The sequence below is a fragment of the Mastomys coucha genome, unplaced genomic scaffold (assembly GCF_008632895.1).
Source record: "Mastomys coucha isolate ucsf_1 unplaced genomic scaffold, UCSF_Mcou_1 pScaffold3, whole genome shotgun sequence".
In the NCBI taxonomy this organism is placed as follows: Eukaryota; Metazoa; Chordata; class Mammalia; order Rodentia; family Muridae; genus Mastomys; species Mastomys coucha.
Window position 1 is genome coordinate 57,142,400 of NW_022196909.1, and position 18,807 is coordinate 57,161,206.

At 41.3% G+C, this 18,807-nt stretch overlaps 1 protein-coding gene across 1 annotated transcript in view; it reads right to left on the bottom strand.

Moving 5' to 3' along the window:
- Opn5 (opsin 5) overlaps positions 1 to 18,807 on the bottom strand; it is a 69,299-nt gene that overhangs the window by 41,854 nt on the left and 8,638 nt on the right. Inside the window, exons 2-5 of the mRNA XM_031347611.1 lie at positions 17,998 to 18,150; positions 13,778 to 13,897; positions 4,103 to 4,273; positions 258 to 592 (exon numbers count right to left, since the gene is read on the bottom strand). Of these exons, the coding sequence (XP_031203471.1) occupies positions 258 to 592; positions 4,103 to 4,273; positions 13,778 to 13,897; positions 17,998 to 18,127 (756 nt within the window). The 5' untranslated portion in view covers positions 18,128 to 18,150. The remainder of the gene's footprint in view (positions 1 to 257; positions 593 to 4,102; positions 4,274 to 13,777; positions 13,898 to 17,997; positions 18,151 to 18,807) is intronic.

Below are 18,807 nucleotides of genomic sequence, written 5' to 3' on the forward strand. Positions count from 1 at the left end.
GAGACTAACATGTATTTAGGCCCACTGAATCCATTATACTGATTTGGTAGATATTTAGAATGTGTGTGTGGAGAGGTCTAGGGAACACAAGGGAGAGGCTGTAGTGATTTATATAAGCTCTAACAGAGTTCAAACGTGGATAAACAATCAATAAGAATTCTGGATTTTTCAGGTTCCAAGAGTCCCTAACCCTTTCTCCTTTGCCATTTTGAGTGTTCAAACAGCAGCACCTATAAACGGACTACAGTTACCGTTACCTTGGTGAGCTTCATCTCGAGCACATGGCTGCTATGGATCCGACTGTCGAAATGGGCTACTTCTTTAGAAGAAGACTTAACCTTGGCAATGATCTTCACGTATGAGAAGACAATCACAGCCGTTGGCAGCAGGAGGCAGAAGAAGAGGATGCTCAGGATGAACACCTGACCCCCACCTGAAGCCTGGGCCAGCCACCAGTCCAGGGTACACGAGGTTCCGAAGGGCTCAGGTGCATAGTCCCCCAGGCCCACCAAGGGCATGGTGGTCCAGAAGGAAGCATAAGCCCAGATGACTGCCAGGCAGATGTAAGCATGCTTTCTCTTCAGCCAGACCCCTGGAGGTGGAAAAAAAGAGCATTACCCACACGTAGCCTGCCCTGAGCCCGGATACCTCCCCTGGACATGTCAAATTCCATCTCCAAAGATTTATTCCACTGAATTCTGGGAGACGTGGACAGATTAACTGAAGCCTGGGGGAGAGTGAAGTCAAGGCAGGGAAAGTTCCAGAGCTGGAGCCTTTGTCCAAGAGGATGCAATTTGAAGAGAATTCACGGGGAAAGTTTTCTCTAGGCACCTAGGAGCTTTGGGAGGGAGAAGTGGCTCAGGGTGGAAAAGCAGACAGCACAAAGAGGAGAGGACACGGAAGACGATGGGGGAGCTTGGGAAGACATCTCAAGAGTATGTTAGTGAGTTGTCTAAAAATTCAAAGGAGAGTCCTTCCTAGGAGGTACAAAATCACAAAGAATTCGTCCTGTCTTTAAAGCATCCTTATTTCTCAAACGTCTATCATATCTATATCCCTTCCTTGCCTAGGAATTTGTTGAGTGGGGTTGGCAGGTCTTGAACCTGAACCTGTGGTGTGGTGTTAAGATGAATGACTGTGCTTGGAAATTCATGCAACTTTTTGAATCTTTGAATGTTATTCACGGGACAGTCGAGAGCACACAGGCCTGGTGGAAGAGCGGCAGACAATCTAATTAGTTTGTCACGCATACTGTGTAAGTAATTCTGGAAAAAATGTCTTCAAGAAGAATGGGGGACAAAGGGGAGTCAAAGAGCTCTTTAAGAGAATTCCAAGAGAAAGAAATGCTACAATCATTTTTTTTAAATTAAGTTGTAAAACACTAGTGATCATTTCCCAAAGTTCAACACAGTCACCAAAGTCAGGTCAGCTAGCTCTTACAGCGGTCACCCTAGGAATCCCTGCACCTCACATAGCATATTTTGGAAGAGGAATGAGAATGGTTCCTTGCTGCTTGGGCTGTACAGTATCAGGGAAGAACTATCAAAAACCACTGAGTAATGCTGTTTCCACATGCACTCGGGGCTGCTTCTGTTCTGAGCAAGTGAGATTTAAGTCACTAAGACCACAGTTCTTCAGAGTGCAGTGTGATTTCATCCATGTGGTCGTTCTGAGTGCTCGGCATTCTTAACATGAAGGGGAAGTTGTGGTAACCCATTGCTTATGGCTTGTTGTTGGTTCCTCTGCTTTCTTGTTTGTTTGTTTTGAGAAATGGACTGTGACCCAAGCTAGCCTCAGAATGGCTATGTAGCTGAGGATGAGTTTAAACTTCAGCTCCTCCTGCGTCCATCTCCCAAGAACTGGAATGACAGGTGAACATTCCCACTGTGCCTAGTTTATGTGGTGGTGGGATTAGAACACAGGGTATAGTGCATGGTGGGCAGGCACTCTACCAACTGAGCTACCACCCCAGACTGACTTGAACAGTCTTTGCTTAAAGGTTTTGATGATGTTTAAAGTAAATAAAATAGTGACAACTTTGCAAACTGCTAACTTAGACCTTAACATGAAATTTTACTCTTCTGTGTGTGTGTGTGTGTGTGTGTGTGTGTGTGTGTGTGTGTGATCATTAAGAAGAAACAGAAGAAATTGTGTCTATGCTCCGTCATCTCCATTTGCTCAAATACATGGCACTGAACATCATGAAATACAAAATTTCCTCAAGCCCAACCAGAGAAGGATAGCGATCGGGTAGCCACAAAGGTTCGTCAGCTCTTGCTTATCCATCATAAGGCGTCAAACACTGGCAGAGATTATGACATAGCTTCATAAGGACGTGCATAGGCATACGGATAAGCATTGATAGTGAGGGTTACTTAGTGAGATGCTTTCATACTTACATTCCAGTATGCTGAAAGGCTGTCAAGTACAGGAGGGAGTAGATTAGATGGGTTCTGTGGTGCTCCAGAAGTCAGAACTAGGACCAATGGGTGGAGGTTACTGGGAGGCAGGTTTGTCTCAATATAAGGAATAACATTGTAACAATGAGAGCAGACCAATCAGAGAATGGGCTGCCTTGAGCAGTAGTAAGCTCCCCGGCACTGGTCACTGGAATTATTCAAGAGTCCAAAGGGTCATCTCTCGGGAATGACCACTTACAACATTACGTGGTTGCTTCCCACCACATATGTCTGCATGTCCCTGAGTGACCTTTTAAAATCTGATATGCTAGAGAACACTGTGTGAAGGTCCAATAGTGAATTAAAGGAAGAAATATCACTGAGAGTCAAGCTTAGAAGAGGCTTGGTGATATACACCTATCTCCTACAGCGTTTATGCCCTGCCACAATTCTGGAAATGGATAGGATCCTCTCTTTAGTTGATACAAAGTTTAAACTCTAGATGACATTTTAAAACAGAGATCAAGGATTATTCTTCCTCAAATACCCCCGGGAAGTTGAAACGCTTTTGTGTTCTTGTCTATAAAATCTATGATTTTATTTTAAATGTTTGCTGTGGTAGAAAACAAGATTATGGTAAGAATTGGACTCTAACATCATTCAAACTGCATAATTGTATGGTTTTATCTTATTGGAACTTTTGACTCAGGCTGTTTCAACTGGAAGTTTCAGACATTTATGAAAAGAAATGCAATTATTTAATGAGCATTGAATCCTGAAGACATTTACAACTACCCTCCCCCTGCCCCATACATGGCCTCCTCCAGAGTCCCTCAAGAGTCCTCCTTCAGAGCACTAACAACTTTTTAAGGACCAAAGGAAACATTCTTTGCCATGTCTATACACTGGCCATCCTCTGTCCTGCAGCCTCAGCCACACTACCTAGCAGGTTATCAGTCCAAACTGCTTTACCCAAAAGCAGTCACAACCACTCCCTGTTTAGATCTGATTCTTACTATTAAAATTAAGTGCCCCCATATTTTCTCCTTCTGGATAAATAAATTCCCAGAATCCAAAGAACCAAACATACTAAAACTTTAATTAGTAAAATCATCTAATCTTTAAAATATGGAGGTCTGGAAACTCCATTATAGCTGCCTTGCTGGCTCTCTTAGCTGCTTGTCTACCTACCAATACCACAAGAGACCTGCAGAATCGTATTTGGGTGAGTGTATCCTTCCAGGTAGGAACATCTGTGTGGCTCTCTAAACCTGGAGAACATTTTGGGATTCCCCATCTCTGAAACCTTAGGGGGCCTGAATCCTAAAGAGAAATCATAGATAATGGTTCTTATAATCAAAAAACTGAGTAGGTCATCAGCTAGATCTCTCAGACCTGATCTTGCTCATTCATGCTTTCTGTTTTTATTTCTTGTGCGAGGTAATGTGTAGACACTTCTGTATTTTATACAAGAAAGTGAGACATTTAAAAGCTGTAGGCATATTGTAAAAGTAGTACTAAAGGAAACATACATCAATACAGGTCAAATCTAAATAAACAGTAGAACAACATAGGCTATGAATAGAAGGATTCTTGGTCACTGATGGTATTATTAACCTTTACTTACTGTATAAAATATGCATAGCTCTGACACTCCAATTATCTAGCTTTCCTATCAGGGAACAAGGAACCTTCCAACTTACCATAAGACAGATAACAGATCTTCAGATAGCGGTCCAGGCTAACAGCAGTCATGGTGATCAGGCTTCCGCAGCCAAAGAAAAATCCAGCCCATCCATACCAGCGGCAGCCAAACCAGCCAAATACCCATCGGTGGCAGAAGCAAGAGATGATGGTGAACGGCTTGCCTACAACTAGAGCATCAGACAGGCATCAAAGGAAGCTCCTGGCATTAAAACCTCAACTCAGCTGGCCCTTCCTCCCAACAGACACATTTCAAAGTATACACACACACACACACATACACACACACACACACACACACACACACACACAAGTACTTCATTACACAAAATGGATACATTAGTAAAATTCTGACAGCTCATAGGTGACCCACCGCAACCAAATGAAGACACAACAGGTCTTGGTCATAGACATAAAGTGATCAACAGGAACTGGGCTGAAAGTTTCCTCCATGCTGGCTAGGTTTCATAGGGCCTGAAGGTGCTTTGCAGACTGCTGGAGAGAACTCTCCTGAAGAGTCCTACTCAGCGGTAGATCACGTATTCAGTAATAACCCATGAGTCTACTTGTACACTAATGAATAATGTCACAACTGTAGTAGGAGTAACCAGCTATTTTCTAATTGGCCTTGAGGCTTGCTCCAGAAGTAGGGGAACTGTATGTGGCCCTGTAATCAAAAGCTGGGTGCATGGGAAGTCCTGGCCACTGTGAAGAAGCTTGGACTGTTGACCTACTTAAGAGCCATGTCTTCTACATAACTATGTTTTCGCCCATAGATTAATGTTGCCGTTAGCTTTGGTCAGACAAGTGCCGCTTTGCAGTGAACAGTAGTGGCTGCAAGACTTAGAATTGGCCAAAGTACTGAGAATAAATGACTGTTGAATGTCAGACTGTAAATGGGACATTTTTAACATACCCTGTCTCAGAGAACAACTCAAAAGAAGGAGCAGAAAGAAAGGACGAGCTGCAGGAAGGGATAGGGAGCTGTACAGAATGCTGACATCGAGATTAGACAGGTCATGACGTGGCATAACATAACTGTGACATTCCTGAGCTCAAGGCCTATGTGATTAGCTGTACCAGGTTGGCTAAACTTGTCAACATCCTGTCATGTGAGGGAAGAGTTCATTCCTCCCTAAGTATTTATAAGTCCTTAATGGCTGCTGAGGTAGAGAGAGATATATCCTTCAGTAGTGTGCACTGCTAAGGTGGGACAAGGATTCTGTAAGCAATTCTAATATAATTCATGGAGACACACATGCAAAAGATGTGAAAGTAGGGCTGGCGAGATGGCTCAGCAGATAAGAGCACCGATTGTTCTTCCAAAGGTCCTGAGTTCAAATCCCAGCAACCACATGGTGGTTCACAACCAACTGTAATGAGATCTGATGCTCTCTTCTGGTGCATCTGAAGACAGCTACAGTGTACTTATTTACAATAATAAATAAATCTTTTTACAAAAAAGATGTGAAAGTAGATAAAGGGCTGTTAGGGAGACAGTAAGGAATTAGTGAGGATGGGGGAGTAAGAGGGGGAAATGAGGGAGTGAATTGATTTTAATATGTTAATGTACATGTACAAAAGTGTCATGTTATATTAATATATGCTAATAAAACCATTCAAAAATACCTTTCAACTATTTTTAAAATGGCACTGATTTTTTTCATGAACTAAGTTTGAAATTACCCTGAAAAGTTTTCGTTCACCCAATAGTCAAAGAACTTTTTTAAGGTTAAGAATTACTTTACTTACTATTATAACTGTCTCAAAGAGACTCAGCTTCGAGGAGTACACTAGATGTGACCCCAGAGGGTAATGACAGCAATGTGATCTTTGTTAAACTTTTATTAATGTGGTTCATTTAAAAGATGTGCAAGACAGACACTATATTTACAATAAATCATCCAAGAGGAATTTCTCCTAAAGCACAATTTTTCTAAACTGATTTTTCCTCCTTGACTGTCTAGGACTTTGTTGTTTTCCTCCTGTCCAAAATTAGATATTCCAGTTTGAGTGTAGAACAAGTGTTCCTGGGAACATGTTTTTCTAAAGTGACCTTCAAACATCTGTTCAGCCACACCAATCTTATTGGTGGACTTATGTCTTGGACTCCAAAGCAAACCTACTTGACTAGTCAAACAATACCCAACAAAGGGTACCAACTATAGTCATTGATGGTGACTATTCAAAACATTAACAAATTTCCTATTCAGAAAGCAACTTGTGCCCAGATGTATTGATTATAGACTCTTGCTGATGTTGTTACCAATTACTCCCCAGATTATGAAATATGCCTCATCTAAGTAGGAAAAAAAATAAAATAAGACTCTTTGTCTGCTCTTGGGACTCTTTTCCTCCTGTGGGGTTGCCTTGTCCAACCTCAGTGTGATGAGTTTTGTCTTATCTTGATGCATTTTGATTTGTCGTGATGGGTTGTTGTCTCTTGGAGACCTGCTCCTTTCTGAAGGGAGATGAGGAGAGAGTGTATAGGGGGAAAAGGGAGAAGGGGAAAATGGACAGAGGGGGGATTGTGACCAGAATGTATATCAGAGAAGAATCTATTTTCAGTTATAAAATAAAAGAGATAATAGCTCTTAGGCCAATAAACACTTCAACGCAGGGAATTGTAAGCTTTATGTACACCATGCACCTGCTTCCCAAGTCTGCTGATACCCTCCTGTGTAGTCTCAGGATTAACAAGTAATTATAGTTTTAAACTCATTTGACTTCTATTTCTTGTGTTATTACAACATCTAAGATTTACAGAATAATCTCGAATAGCTGTATCATAGTAGGCATCCATGTACTGACTAATTCTAAAAGAAAGATTTCTATTGGTTTCAGCTGATGTTTCAACTCAATTTGTAGAGTGTTTGTCTGGAGTACACAAGGTCCTGGTTCAATCTTCAGGACACACAAATCAGACATGGCAGCATTAGGCTGCAACTGTAGTGTGTTTTGGAAGTAGAGTCTGGAGAGTCAGAGGTTCAAATCAACCTGTACTAGTTAGAGAGTTGGTTACCATCCTGGGCTACATGAGACTATAACACGGAATGAGCTAGGAGGGGCAGGGAGAGATCTTTAAATCTTTTGTTATTGAATACGATAATTTTGCTTTTTTTAATCAAAGATACTCCATCATCATACTAGCTTGTTAAGAATTTTTTATCCAGAAACACATATTACATTTTATTAAAAGCTTTCAATTGCACCTTTCATGAATTCTTTTTGTTGGTGGTGGTGGTGGTGGTTGTTTGTTTGTTTGTTTTGAGACAGGGTTTCTCTGTGTAACCCTGGCTGTCCTGGAACTCATTCTGTAGACCAGGTTGGCCTCGAACTCAGAAATCTGCCTGCATCTGCCTCCCAAGTGCTGGGATTAAAGGCGTGTGCCACCACCACCCGGCCACACCTTTCATGAATTCTTATACACTCTTCAACTCTTCATGGGTTTTCTGTCCTCGCTGAATCTGTTAATACAATCACTCCTGCTGTGAGAGGGTGATATGGTTTCTAACACCAGATGCATTGTCACATACTCAGAGTTAAGGCCTGAGTAGTGGTACTTGGGAGAGAAAAAGGGGGAGGTCATCTATGCAGAAAGAGAAACCATTCCTTGAGTTCAGAACAGGGAGAGTGAAAGGCCACAGAGGTATATGTCTCAGTCATATTCTCTCAATTTGAACTTAAATACATATACATACACATGCACATACACATACTTATACATACACATACAAATACACATATACATATACATATACTGTTTTCGGGAAAACAATAGCATTCAAGGACAAGAAAATGGGAGGAATGAAATCTTGGAATTGGAAGGAAACTTTCCTTCTTTCTTTCCTCCTTTCTATCTTTCTTTCTTTCTTTCTTTTTTCATCTGAATGTTGGGGCTTGAACGCAGGAAGATTTTTTTTTCTTTTTTTTCATTTTTTAAGTTAGATATTTTCTTTATTTACATTTCAAATGTTATCCCCTTTCCTGGTTTCCCCTCCAAAAACCCTTTATCCCTCTTCCCCTCCCCCTGCTCACCAACCCACTCATTCCAGTTTCCTGGCCCTGGCATTCCCCTACACTGGGGCATAGAGCCTTCACAGGACCAAGGCCTCTGGAAGGAACTTTTCTAATACAATGATTTTCAAATACTCCCCTTTCAAGTAGTCTATGAAGCTCCTCTTACAGCACAAATGTTTATGTAGATGTATATATGCATGTGTGTGTGTGTGTGTGTGTGTGTATGTGTGTATATACATGGCTCATATATAAATGTATGTATGTGTATATAGGAATGGCTTGATATATATATACACGTGTGTATGTGTGTGTGTGTGTGTGTGTGTGTGTGTGTGTGTGTGTATGTGTTTGTATGTAGGCATGCATTGTGTGAATGTGTGGAAGGGCACACGTTCTGTACCCTTCCTGTGTGTGAGGCAAGACTGTCATGAACTCAACCTTCTTTCAATCAGGAAAAGTATCATGTCTTATTTATGGCTATTTTATGAAATCATTTGATGCATTTCGGTTTTGTGTTTTTATTGCTATTGAACAGAGGAGGACTAGTCAGGGCAGATGGAAAATATCAGGGGTGGGGAGGGGTGAAGGGAAAGGGGAGAGGAGGAGAGGGAAGGGAGAAAGAATAAAAAGTATGGAAGCCAGTCCTGCAGGAAAACTCCTTACTTTGTACACTATTTCTAGAAACTAACAAAACTGCTCACCAATCCAGATTCCCATGTTCTCTTGTAATTTTTCCCTCTCTATTCATTCTTTGTCACACTTGTTCTGTTGAGTGATGTCTTACTCAGATACAAAATAGCTGTTTTAATAAATGTAAGATTCAAACACAAGACAACTATTAGTAAACACAGGTTTGAATATGCTTACAACCAGGCCGAAAGAGAAGCCGGGAGCATGACAGAATGATAAATAGGAGTTAGTGGGGTAAGGAAAGACAGGATAGACAGCATTGTTATTTTACAAAAGGGAGTGACATTCAGGTACTGTGAGGATCAGTAGCCTGAAAAGTCTTCAGGGTAATAAAGACAGCAAACCCCAAAGCTTGCAGAAAATCCCCTTGTGTGGAGGCCAAGGTAGCAGAAGAGATTAATGTGGCCTAGAGACAAAAACTAATATCCATGATAGGTCTCTATCCAAAATAGAGGTTTTGTTTGTCTTGTTTTGTTGGGGGGAGCAAACTGTGTGTGGGTGGGGGGGTGTTTGTTTGTGTATGTGGGGGGGTGGAGGGGAAACGTGCACTCACGCACATGTTTCCAAACATGGTTTGTTTTGAAACAGGGCCTCATGTAGCCCAAACTGGCCTCAAATTTATTCTGTAGCTGAAGATACAGGGTGACCCTAGGCTACTGAACATTTTCCCTTCACCTCCCAAATGCTGCGATTATGAGCTCTAGCACTATTTCCAGCCTGGAGTGAAGCCTTTGCTGAGTCTTGGCAAGGTCATCTACAACAAATATCAATATCTCTGTGTCTGTCTCTGTCTCTCAGTCTGTCTCCCTCTCCCCCTCCTCTCTTCCATATAGCAGAATGCTCCTCAGCCTGGTTCCTGATAGTCACTGCAGTTCTCTTTTGTTGTGTTTTGCTTTGCTTTAGCTATCAGCATCCAGGACTTCAAACCCCTAGACCTGCTAATACAATTCTCTAACTCTTTAGCTTATTCTACTACATGTTCCTGGACAAGAGCCTCTGCGTTAAGACAGCCTGCACTAGTTGCATATCTGCAACATGCCTGATTCTAGAATGTGTTCCTTTGGTGTTTAGAATAGAATGCAGCTGGGTCAAAACTTTTGACAGAAAATCTATCCTGTCTACAAGAAATCCAGGGATGAAAGATGGAGTAGAGACTGAGGGAATGGCCAACCAATAACTACCAACCCAACTTGAAACTCATCCCTTGAGCAAGCACCACTCCTTGACACTATTAATAATACTCTGTTACGCTTGCAGACAGGAGCCTAGCATGGCTGTCCTCTGAGAGGCTCCACCCACCAACTGACTCAGACAGATGCAGACATCCATAGCCAAACAGTGGATGGAGCTTAGAATTCTTATGGGAGAATAGGAGGAAGGATTGCAGACCCAGAAGGGATAGGAACTCCACAGGAAGACCAACAGAGTTAACTAACCTGGATCCTTGGGGCTTTCAGAGACTGAACCACCAATCAAAGTGCACACACGGGCTGGACCTAGGCTTCCCTACACGTATGTAGCAGATATACAGCTTGGTGTTCAGGATGGGTCCTGAACATCTGAAGCAGGGGTTATCACAAAAGCTGTTGCCTGTATGTGGGATATGTTGTTCTAGCTGGGATGTCTTGTCTGGCCTCAGTGGGAGAGGAAGCCCCTAGCCTGGAAGACTTCATACCAAGGTAGGAGGATACCCAGGGGCTCACACAAACACACAGGAGAAGGGGAGAGGAGGTGGGGGAAGGTTTGTGGGAAGGGTGATGGGGAGGGGGCAGTAAGAGGGATGATAAGTAAATAAGTAAAAACTAAAAGTTAAAAATAAAATAATAAAAAAATAAAGAATGCATCTAGGTAAGGGAAAAAGACAAAAGTTTTAGGGATGTATTGGAAGAAAGTGTATTATAGACAGTAAATGTGACCCAGATTTACCAAAGAAAACTCAGGTGGAAGAAAACACCTTCTGGTGGATTCCTCTAAGCACATTTGCTGGGAAAGAAAGGATGTGATTTCTGAGATCTCTAGAGCAGACTGGTAAGGCTGAAAAACAGTTTCAATCTATCAGACCAATTAAGAGCATTTTTTTTTTAATTCCCATCTTGTCTGTGTCAGCCTTAAGCAGCAGTCAGCTATTACTCACTGGTGAAGGATGCAGCTGAAATGGCAGGGTTCACGAGGATAGACATTTTATACCCAGAACTAGGAAGGTTGCCTTAGGCGACCAGATGGAGAAAAAAAAAAAAGAACGAACCATGCCTGCTGCTCTACCGCCATCGCGTGGCAAAAGCCAAAATGACAGGAACTTTGCAGCCTTTCACAAACTGCGTAAGGTTCACACAGGCTTGCAGAGCTTCTTTCTTCTTCTAATGAACAAACACTAAGACTCTGTGATAGTGGGGTCTATCCATACCCAATAACAACTTCTCAAGCAACCTGGAACTCTCAGGAAGAGGGCAGCATGTCTGCTATTTAATGTTGCATCAACTCAACAGGTGGAGGATTAAACTTAGTAAAACTTTTGTAAACTAGCAACAGTGGAAAATACTGTTTAGGAAGAGACACACTATTTTAAAAGGGAAGTGAGAAACTGCTGTCTTAAAAAAAAAAAAAAGTCCTCAATGTAAAAGCAAACACTTCAAATACTTCCTCCCTCCCTAACAGCCTGAGACTACAGACAGCTAGATAACAGATTTTGAATCCAAATAAAGGTTAAGTTATAGTCAGTCAACCCTGGAACAAGATGACGCATACCCAAAATCACTCTTTCTTAAACAAAGTAGAGTTAAGGAAAGAATATTATAGCTCCTTTGCTTGGTTATCTGAAATGTCTAAGAAGCAAGAGAAAATCCAGAAGTTTCCAATTTGTTCCAATTTGACCCACATAGTAAGTTATCTGGAAACGCATGAATACATGTGTGTGGTCCATGTGTATGTGTGTGTATCTGTGTGTCTGTCTGTAGCTCTGTGTGTTTCTGTGTGCATGGTATGTCAGTCTGTATCTCTTGTCTGTGTGTGTGTATGTGTATGTGCACATGTGTGCAAGTGCACACATTTGTAAATGCAAATATGTAGACTGAATGTTAATGTTAGGTGTGTTTTTCTATCAATCACTTTGCCACCTTATTGGGGAGGAGGGGCACTAGGGTCTTCGATGGTGCTGTCGTAGTCGATGCCCCGCCATGTGCCTGCAAGGCTGGGATTGCGGGTATATATTATCACACCCATGGACACTGAGGATCCAAATCAGGTCTTCATTCTTTCATAGCGAGGACTTTATCCACCAAGTTTCTCAGGCACTTAAACTCCCTGACATTAGTACTTTTAAGTGCCGCTTATAATGTTTTTGTGCAGCCAACTTTAAGGATCGTGGAAACAGAAGTGTGTGGTGGGTCCTTACACTACAATTAAAATCATCCTTGTCCCAGCAGCTCTTGTCTCCTCTCACAGTGACCCGTCACTGTCTTTGGCTGGCATTTCCCCTTCAAGATTCTATGATCTTACAGTTTATTTTCACCAGACTTCCATGCTGGCAGGAAAGTTGTCAGTCAGAGTGCAAAGCAGTGGGCCGTTAGATCCTGAATCCATAGCTCAATGCACTCTGAAATATGGATGGTATCATGTGTTGTCTAAAACTGCACCCTTAACACTTAGCATTCCTGAAATAGGACTTACCAGTGGGCTTGGAAAATGGCTCCAAGGGTAAAGTGCTTGTCTTATAAGTGTGAAGACCAGAGTTCTGATCTTCAGCACCTATATAAACCCTGGGTGGCCAGCCCATGGGAAGCAGAGATAGTGGATTCCCTAAGGTAGGCTGGTTAGCTAGAGAAACAAATTGGCAAACTATGAATTCAAGGGAGAAACGTTGCCTCAGTACATATAGAAATCAAGGATTGAAAACAGCAATGTTGGCTTCTGGTTTACTCACACAAGCATGTGTGTCCACATGCACATGAATATTTATCCACACAAACATACACATGAATATGTAACCACACAAAATTGCCCATATGTGAATATGCACACCCACATAGGCATACACACATGTAATTGTTCAAAAAAATAAGTAAGAAATAAAATATTTAACAAAAATAATTTAACCATAGAGCCACATGCTTGCAATCCTACCACTCAGGGGAGGCAAGAAGGTGAAGAGTTCAAGGTCATCTTCACCTACATAGGAAGTCAGGGAACAGCCTGGGCTTATCTCAAAAGGAAAGAAAGAAAAAGAAAAAGGGGACAGGAAAGAAACAAAGTAAGAAAGAAGGAAACAGAAAGAAGAAAAGAAACAAAGAAAGAAGGAAAAGAAAATAGAAAATAATCTTGTGTTTTTCTGTTTCTCTTTTTTCATACAATATATTTTGATCATTGTTTCCAAACTCCTCCCAGACCCTCCCTTCCTGCCCAGCTGTATGCTTTTTCTCTCTAAAAATAAGCAACCACATGAAAGAAGAAAGACTGAAATGAAATGAAATGAAATGAAATGAAGTGAAAACCAAACAGAAAACCAATAAGACAAAAAAAAAAAAAAAAAAAAAAAAAAAGGCTTGCCAAAAAGCATGGAGTTTGTTTTGCTTTAGCTAACTAACTTTTCTTGGTCCCAGAGCCTACCCTGGAGTGTGGTACTCCACTGGAAAAAGTTTAATCTTTTCCTTTCCCTCCAGGTATCAATTTGAATAGCTTCAGGGTGGGGGTCCCAGTTTTCTAGGGAGAAGTGGACAGAGGTCTTATGCCTAACCAAAATGATAAACAATCTCTTAATATGTTATTAAATAAGATTAAATATGTTAATAAGTAAAAAAAAATGTTAGCTGACCTCTTTAGCAGACATTTCATTGACTGTCTACAAACACTGCAAACATGCTTTGTGATGGGAAGAAGCAGGAGGTAAGAAAGTGAGCTCTGAGCCAGTAAGGACTTTAGAATGGCTAATATCTTAAACCCACTAAGAAGAAGCAGAGTAGTTGAATTACCTGATATCCCCAAATCACAGACTGCTAAATTGATAGTCATTATCTCTGCAGGTCTCAGCTTCTTCTTGCGTCTAGAAGACATATAAAGGACATACCCATTTCCAAATGTAGAGAGAATCCCTACAAAGAAGAATAAAATGTTCCATCATTAAAATGAGGAAGAGCATTCATTTGCAGATGAAACACTTCACATTAAAAAAAAAATGGACTCCACGGATTTAGAGGGTAATGACAGGACACTAGATATAAATCTAAGTTGAGAAGATGAAATAAAAGCATGGATTGTGAGTGACAGGCAAGGGATGGGTGGCCTCAGAAGGGGTAGGAGTCAGGAATTACAGGACTGAACTTACCCAGGCAATGGAACCACTAACTTCTTGGCTAGGCTCAGCAGGATGTGGGAATCCCAATGGTCAGTTCTTGTACCGGCCCCCAGGGCAGAGTGTTTTCCTCAGCCATTTTTAAAAAGTACTGGCTTTATTTGACTCCCTCCCTTGGATAAGTGGAATCAACCCCTTTGCTATTTATAAAATCGTGAAGATAAAGTCAACCAAGAGAGGTGACATCAGTGCCACTGTGGGCTCATGTAGGAGCACCAGCATGTGGGAGACGTGTGGTCAGAGGTGACTGCTGTGACCCCTAGCAAGGGAGGGGTCATGTCCTCAACACAGGCCCCAGGACTTAGATTCCTGAGGTGGAATGGACCCTCACTATCTGGAACACAGGCTGCCTTCAGCTACCCCTGGACTAGCTGTCAAGGGTAATGTGTAACCACTGATAACATAATCATTCCCCTCCCACCAAGGAGAGAGAAAGTGACCCTCAACCCACCAGACCTAACAACAACAACATACATGTATTCCCAAGTTTGAATATTCTTTTATTAATGACAAGTTGGTTTGGATATTACAATGAAACTGTTCACACAGTTCTTACAAACCCAGTTAAAAAAAAAATAGACCCATTATCTACTGACTGTATTTAAGAAAAGAATACACCTACTTCCATAGCTTAACATGTAGAGTAGATTTCCTCAGGAATTCTTGCTTCATAGTGTAGCTGTGTATAAATGAGAATCTGGTACAGTTGCCTTCAGTAGTAAGGAATAAGGAAAGTATTAACAGGAGAGACCCAGCGTTTTCTGTTTAAATTTCTACTTTACTTCCTCCACCACAATTCATCTGAGGGGCAAGGAAAAAAATGTGTGTCTCTGCCGATGGTATAAAACCACCGGACCTGACTGCGTGGCACTCGTAGGGGATGCTGACTCTCTGGAGCCAAAGATGCTTAATGGTCCATGAAAGCCTCTTTGGCTTTCTTAAAGCACATGGGGGAGGGGAGACTGAAGGGATTATGCAGCCCTAGAGCAAACCAGATAAAAAGCAACTCCCAATAAGAAACCATCTAGCAAGGCACACTGGGAAAGAAAAGTGCAAAAACGCAGCTCAAAAATAGTAAGACAAATTCTTGTCATATCCAAAAAAAAAAAAAAAAAGGTAAAAACAATTAAGTATTCACATGCAGTCAATCCAGAGAGTTCCTCTAACAGCCTTTGCCTGCCAGCATCTCTTGAGATTATTTCTTACTTGCCTTTTCTCAAACTTTTTACTAACCCTATTTCATAGGGTTTCACCCAGTGTCCGTCGTGATTTTAAAAATAGTGAACTCTATTAATGTCGGGCTCAATTGTTTCTATGAACAACCTTGCCTACAGATGAGCATTAAGAGAAATCAGATATATTTTTAAGACTAAGGAAAACAAAATTAAGAAGATGGAGACTATGGGGTGGACATTTTTTTTTTGATCATCAAAATCCTGTATCTTTTGAGTATAGACAGAATGAATAGCCTTCCTCATAGGCAATTAATAAGGTTTTAACATAGAGAGTGGGCAAATGGGTCTCACATTTATTTCTCCTGCATGTCAAACTAGGGTTTCGATTTTCATTCTTCAGTTTCCCTTAATTTCCTAGTATTTAACAAAAATGTCCAAGAATGTTGCTGCTTTGTCCACTCTGGTTCCTTAAAAAGGATCTAGACAAGTGGCAAGCAGACATGGGTCTAGAAGGAGTATAAGCCCCTCCATCCTCATCCAAACCCACCCTTCTTCATTCACCCCAAATGAATATTCTGTGACTTCAATTCACCTAATGTTCCCTTCGCTTGGGGACTCCCCTTCCAACACCTAATTTTTTTTGTTTTGTTTTGTTTTTCAAGACAGGATTTCTCTGTGTTGTCCTGGCTGTCCTGGTACTCACTCTGTAGACCAGGCTGGCCTCGAAATCAGAAATCCATCCGCCTCTGCCTCCCAAGCACTGGGATTAAAGGCGTGCGTTACCACCGCCTGGCCCAGCACTTAATTTTTAAGCTCCACTCCAGCACTTAAGTTTGATTTTGATTCCCTTGCACCCAACATGCATAAAATGAGAAGTTCTCTCATTTCCCACCAACACTGCTGCATTCTCTTGCTAAAATCCCTCAAGCTAGGAATAGGCAAACAGTCCTCACACTGTTGGATTGCTTAGAGCCATTTATCTGGTTAAAGATGCTATTTTCAAAGCATCCCTAGGCAACTTACTGGAACAAATAATTTCAGTTTGTGAAATGGTCCTTCCTCTGCCTTTTCTGGTCACTGAGTTTAGGAAGACAGGACATGGAGTTTATTCTGAGGCCCTCTCCATTTCGGCAGAGGGCTTCTAGTTACTGCTCTGCCCCAGCTTCTTAAAGAGTAGCAAAGAGTGGATGTTTCATATATTTGTGTTCAAAAGGCCAAATTCAAGTTAAATAAAAAGTAGTCAAATGCTCACAGTAAGTACAAAGACCCTGGAAATTATTTTGAAACAGAGCATGTGATTTAATCTCATAAGTTATTTCTGCCTCAAGCACTGACCATAGAGGGATCTATGGAACATTCTAATGTGTTTTTTTTTTTTATGATTTTCAGGAATTACATGAAATTCTTCACCAGTCATAAACAGATGAGAAAGGGAGGGGAAGAGAAAAGGGGAGGGAGGGAAAGTGGAAGAAACAAAGAAAGGAGGGAGAGAAAGAGGGGTTGAGAAAGCAGGCTTGAACCAACATCTGAAATATTAAAGACACATAAGCCTAAAGATGGAACCCACCTGCACACAGCTCACCCAAATTTAATATAACAACTTTAAATTAAAGAAATGCTGTAAATATTTATTTTAAAGATGGTACCACAGTGTAGCTCTGGCTGGCCTGGAATTCTCTTATATAGACCAGATTGGCCTCAGACTCATGAGATCTGCCTGCCTCTGACTCTCAAATGTTGGAGTTAAAGACATGTGCCACCATGCCCAGACAAAATGTCGTTGGTGCAAAATTGCATTGGTGCAATCCAATAGAAATATAATGTAAACCAGAAATTCAAGCTAAACATATGTTGTATTTTTTTTCTGGTAGCCATATTAAGCAACATAAAAGCACATAGGAAAATTGGTTTTAATAACTTAATATTTAGTCTACTAATCCATAAATTATGTATAAATCTAATCCATACAATCATAATCCAGAAATTATGGCATTTATCTTTCAAAATACCAGTAAGATGTTTGTACATTATTTTCCAAATACTAAACCTTCAATAGGAGGCGTGCATTTTCACTACAATATGCTCATTTGAAAGGTAACAGTGCTGCGCTCAAGAGCCATGGGTGGCTGCTGGTTTGAATAATACAGTTTAACATAAGACAGATTCAACCCTGTGTGAGTTATACACAAAACTCTTTTCACCATAGGAGGAATTTTATTGATCACCAGAATAATTTCTATCTTGGCAGAGCTGAGATGAGTGTCTACTGTCACTGTTATATTGGGCCAGAGTTCCCTCAGTTATAAGAAGAGGAAGCTAAAGCAGATGATGTCTAAGGGCCATTCTTTTTAAAACAGAAAAATTATCTATTATCACTCTTTTGATAGCCAGAAAACAAACCTACTAGTCAAGTGACCAAATGAAATAGCTTCGAGATAAAGAATTCACTATGAATGTTCTTTGGATTATTAATGGGATATTTATTTATCCCTAATGACAGCAACAGTCATTTTTTATGAAACATTGGTTGACTGTCATAATGCCAAGTCACCTTCTCCATCTCTGTTCATACCCATGTAAATATTGCAATCATTTGTGCAAAATCAATACAGCCTGTGAATTCTCTCAATGCAGCCTCTGACACAGAAGCATTAAGGAAGCTTACCGATTATTGTTAGGTAAAAGCCAGCCACTAAATCCGCTTCCCAGGAAAGTTTGGAAGCAAAGGGGTCCTCATCTTGAAGATAGTGGGGCAGGCGCTCATCCTGAGGCAGGGCAGTGTGGTTCAAGGCCATGCTGGTCTCACACCCCCAGGCGTCTGTAAAGCAAGTCAGCAGAGATCTCAACAGACGGAATAATAAGTCCGTGAATCCGCTCACAAGTGCATCTCTTTCCATAAAACAAAAGGCATACTCCAGGGCCCCACGGGTGATTGGTACCTAGTGGGGAGATGTTCACCGGGTTTATTTTTTTCTTAAATGACGTAAATAGACCAACACGCAGTTGTTCAATTTGCAGTCTAGACAAGCCTGCATCTTCTCCTCAGGCTGCCTCTGAGGCTTTTCACACCTCCCCCAGTGAATAAAAGGTTGAAAACTGGTTTGTCTTATTGCTCCCTAGCAAACTTTGTAGAAATCTGAAGTAAGAAAACCCACAGTGAGAAATGTGGACACTATGTACACTGACTGCCAAAATACAGCACTCCGAGACAGCCCAAGCTTTCTCCATTCTTAACAGGTGTGGTGAGCTGCCGGGTATTGCTAAGGGAAGAAACAGCATTCGGTGCAAGCAGGCATGAGCACTTCACTAAATGAAGCTAAGAGGTCAGAGACTGACAGGGTTAACCTGAGAGTTAAAGCTGTTCATGAATGCGGAAGGGGTGGGCCAGCTTCCATCCATAGCTAAGGAGCAGTTGACTCTTGCCTACGGAAGGAGAGTCAGTTTTCTTTGGGGATGTGGCCCTGCAGCCATGTGT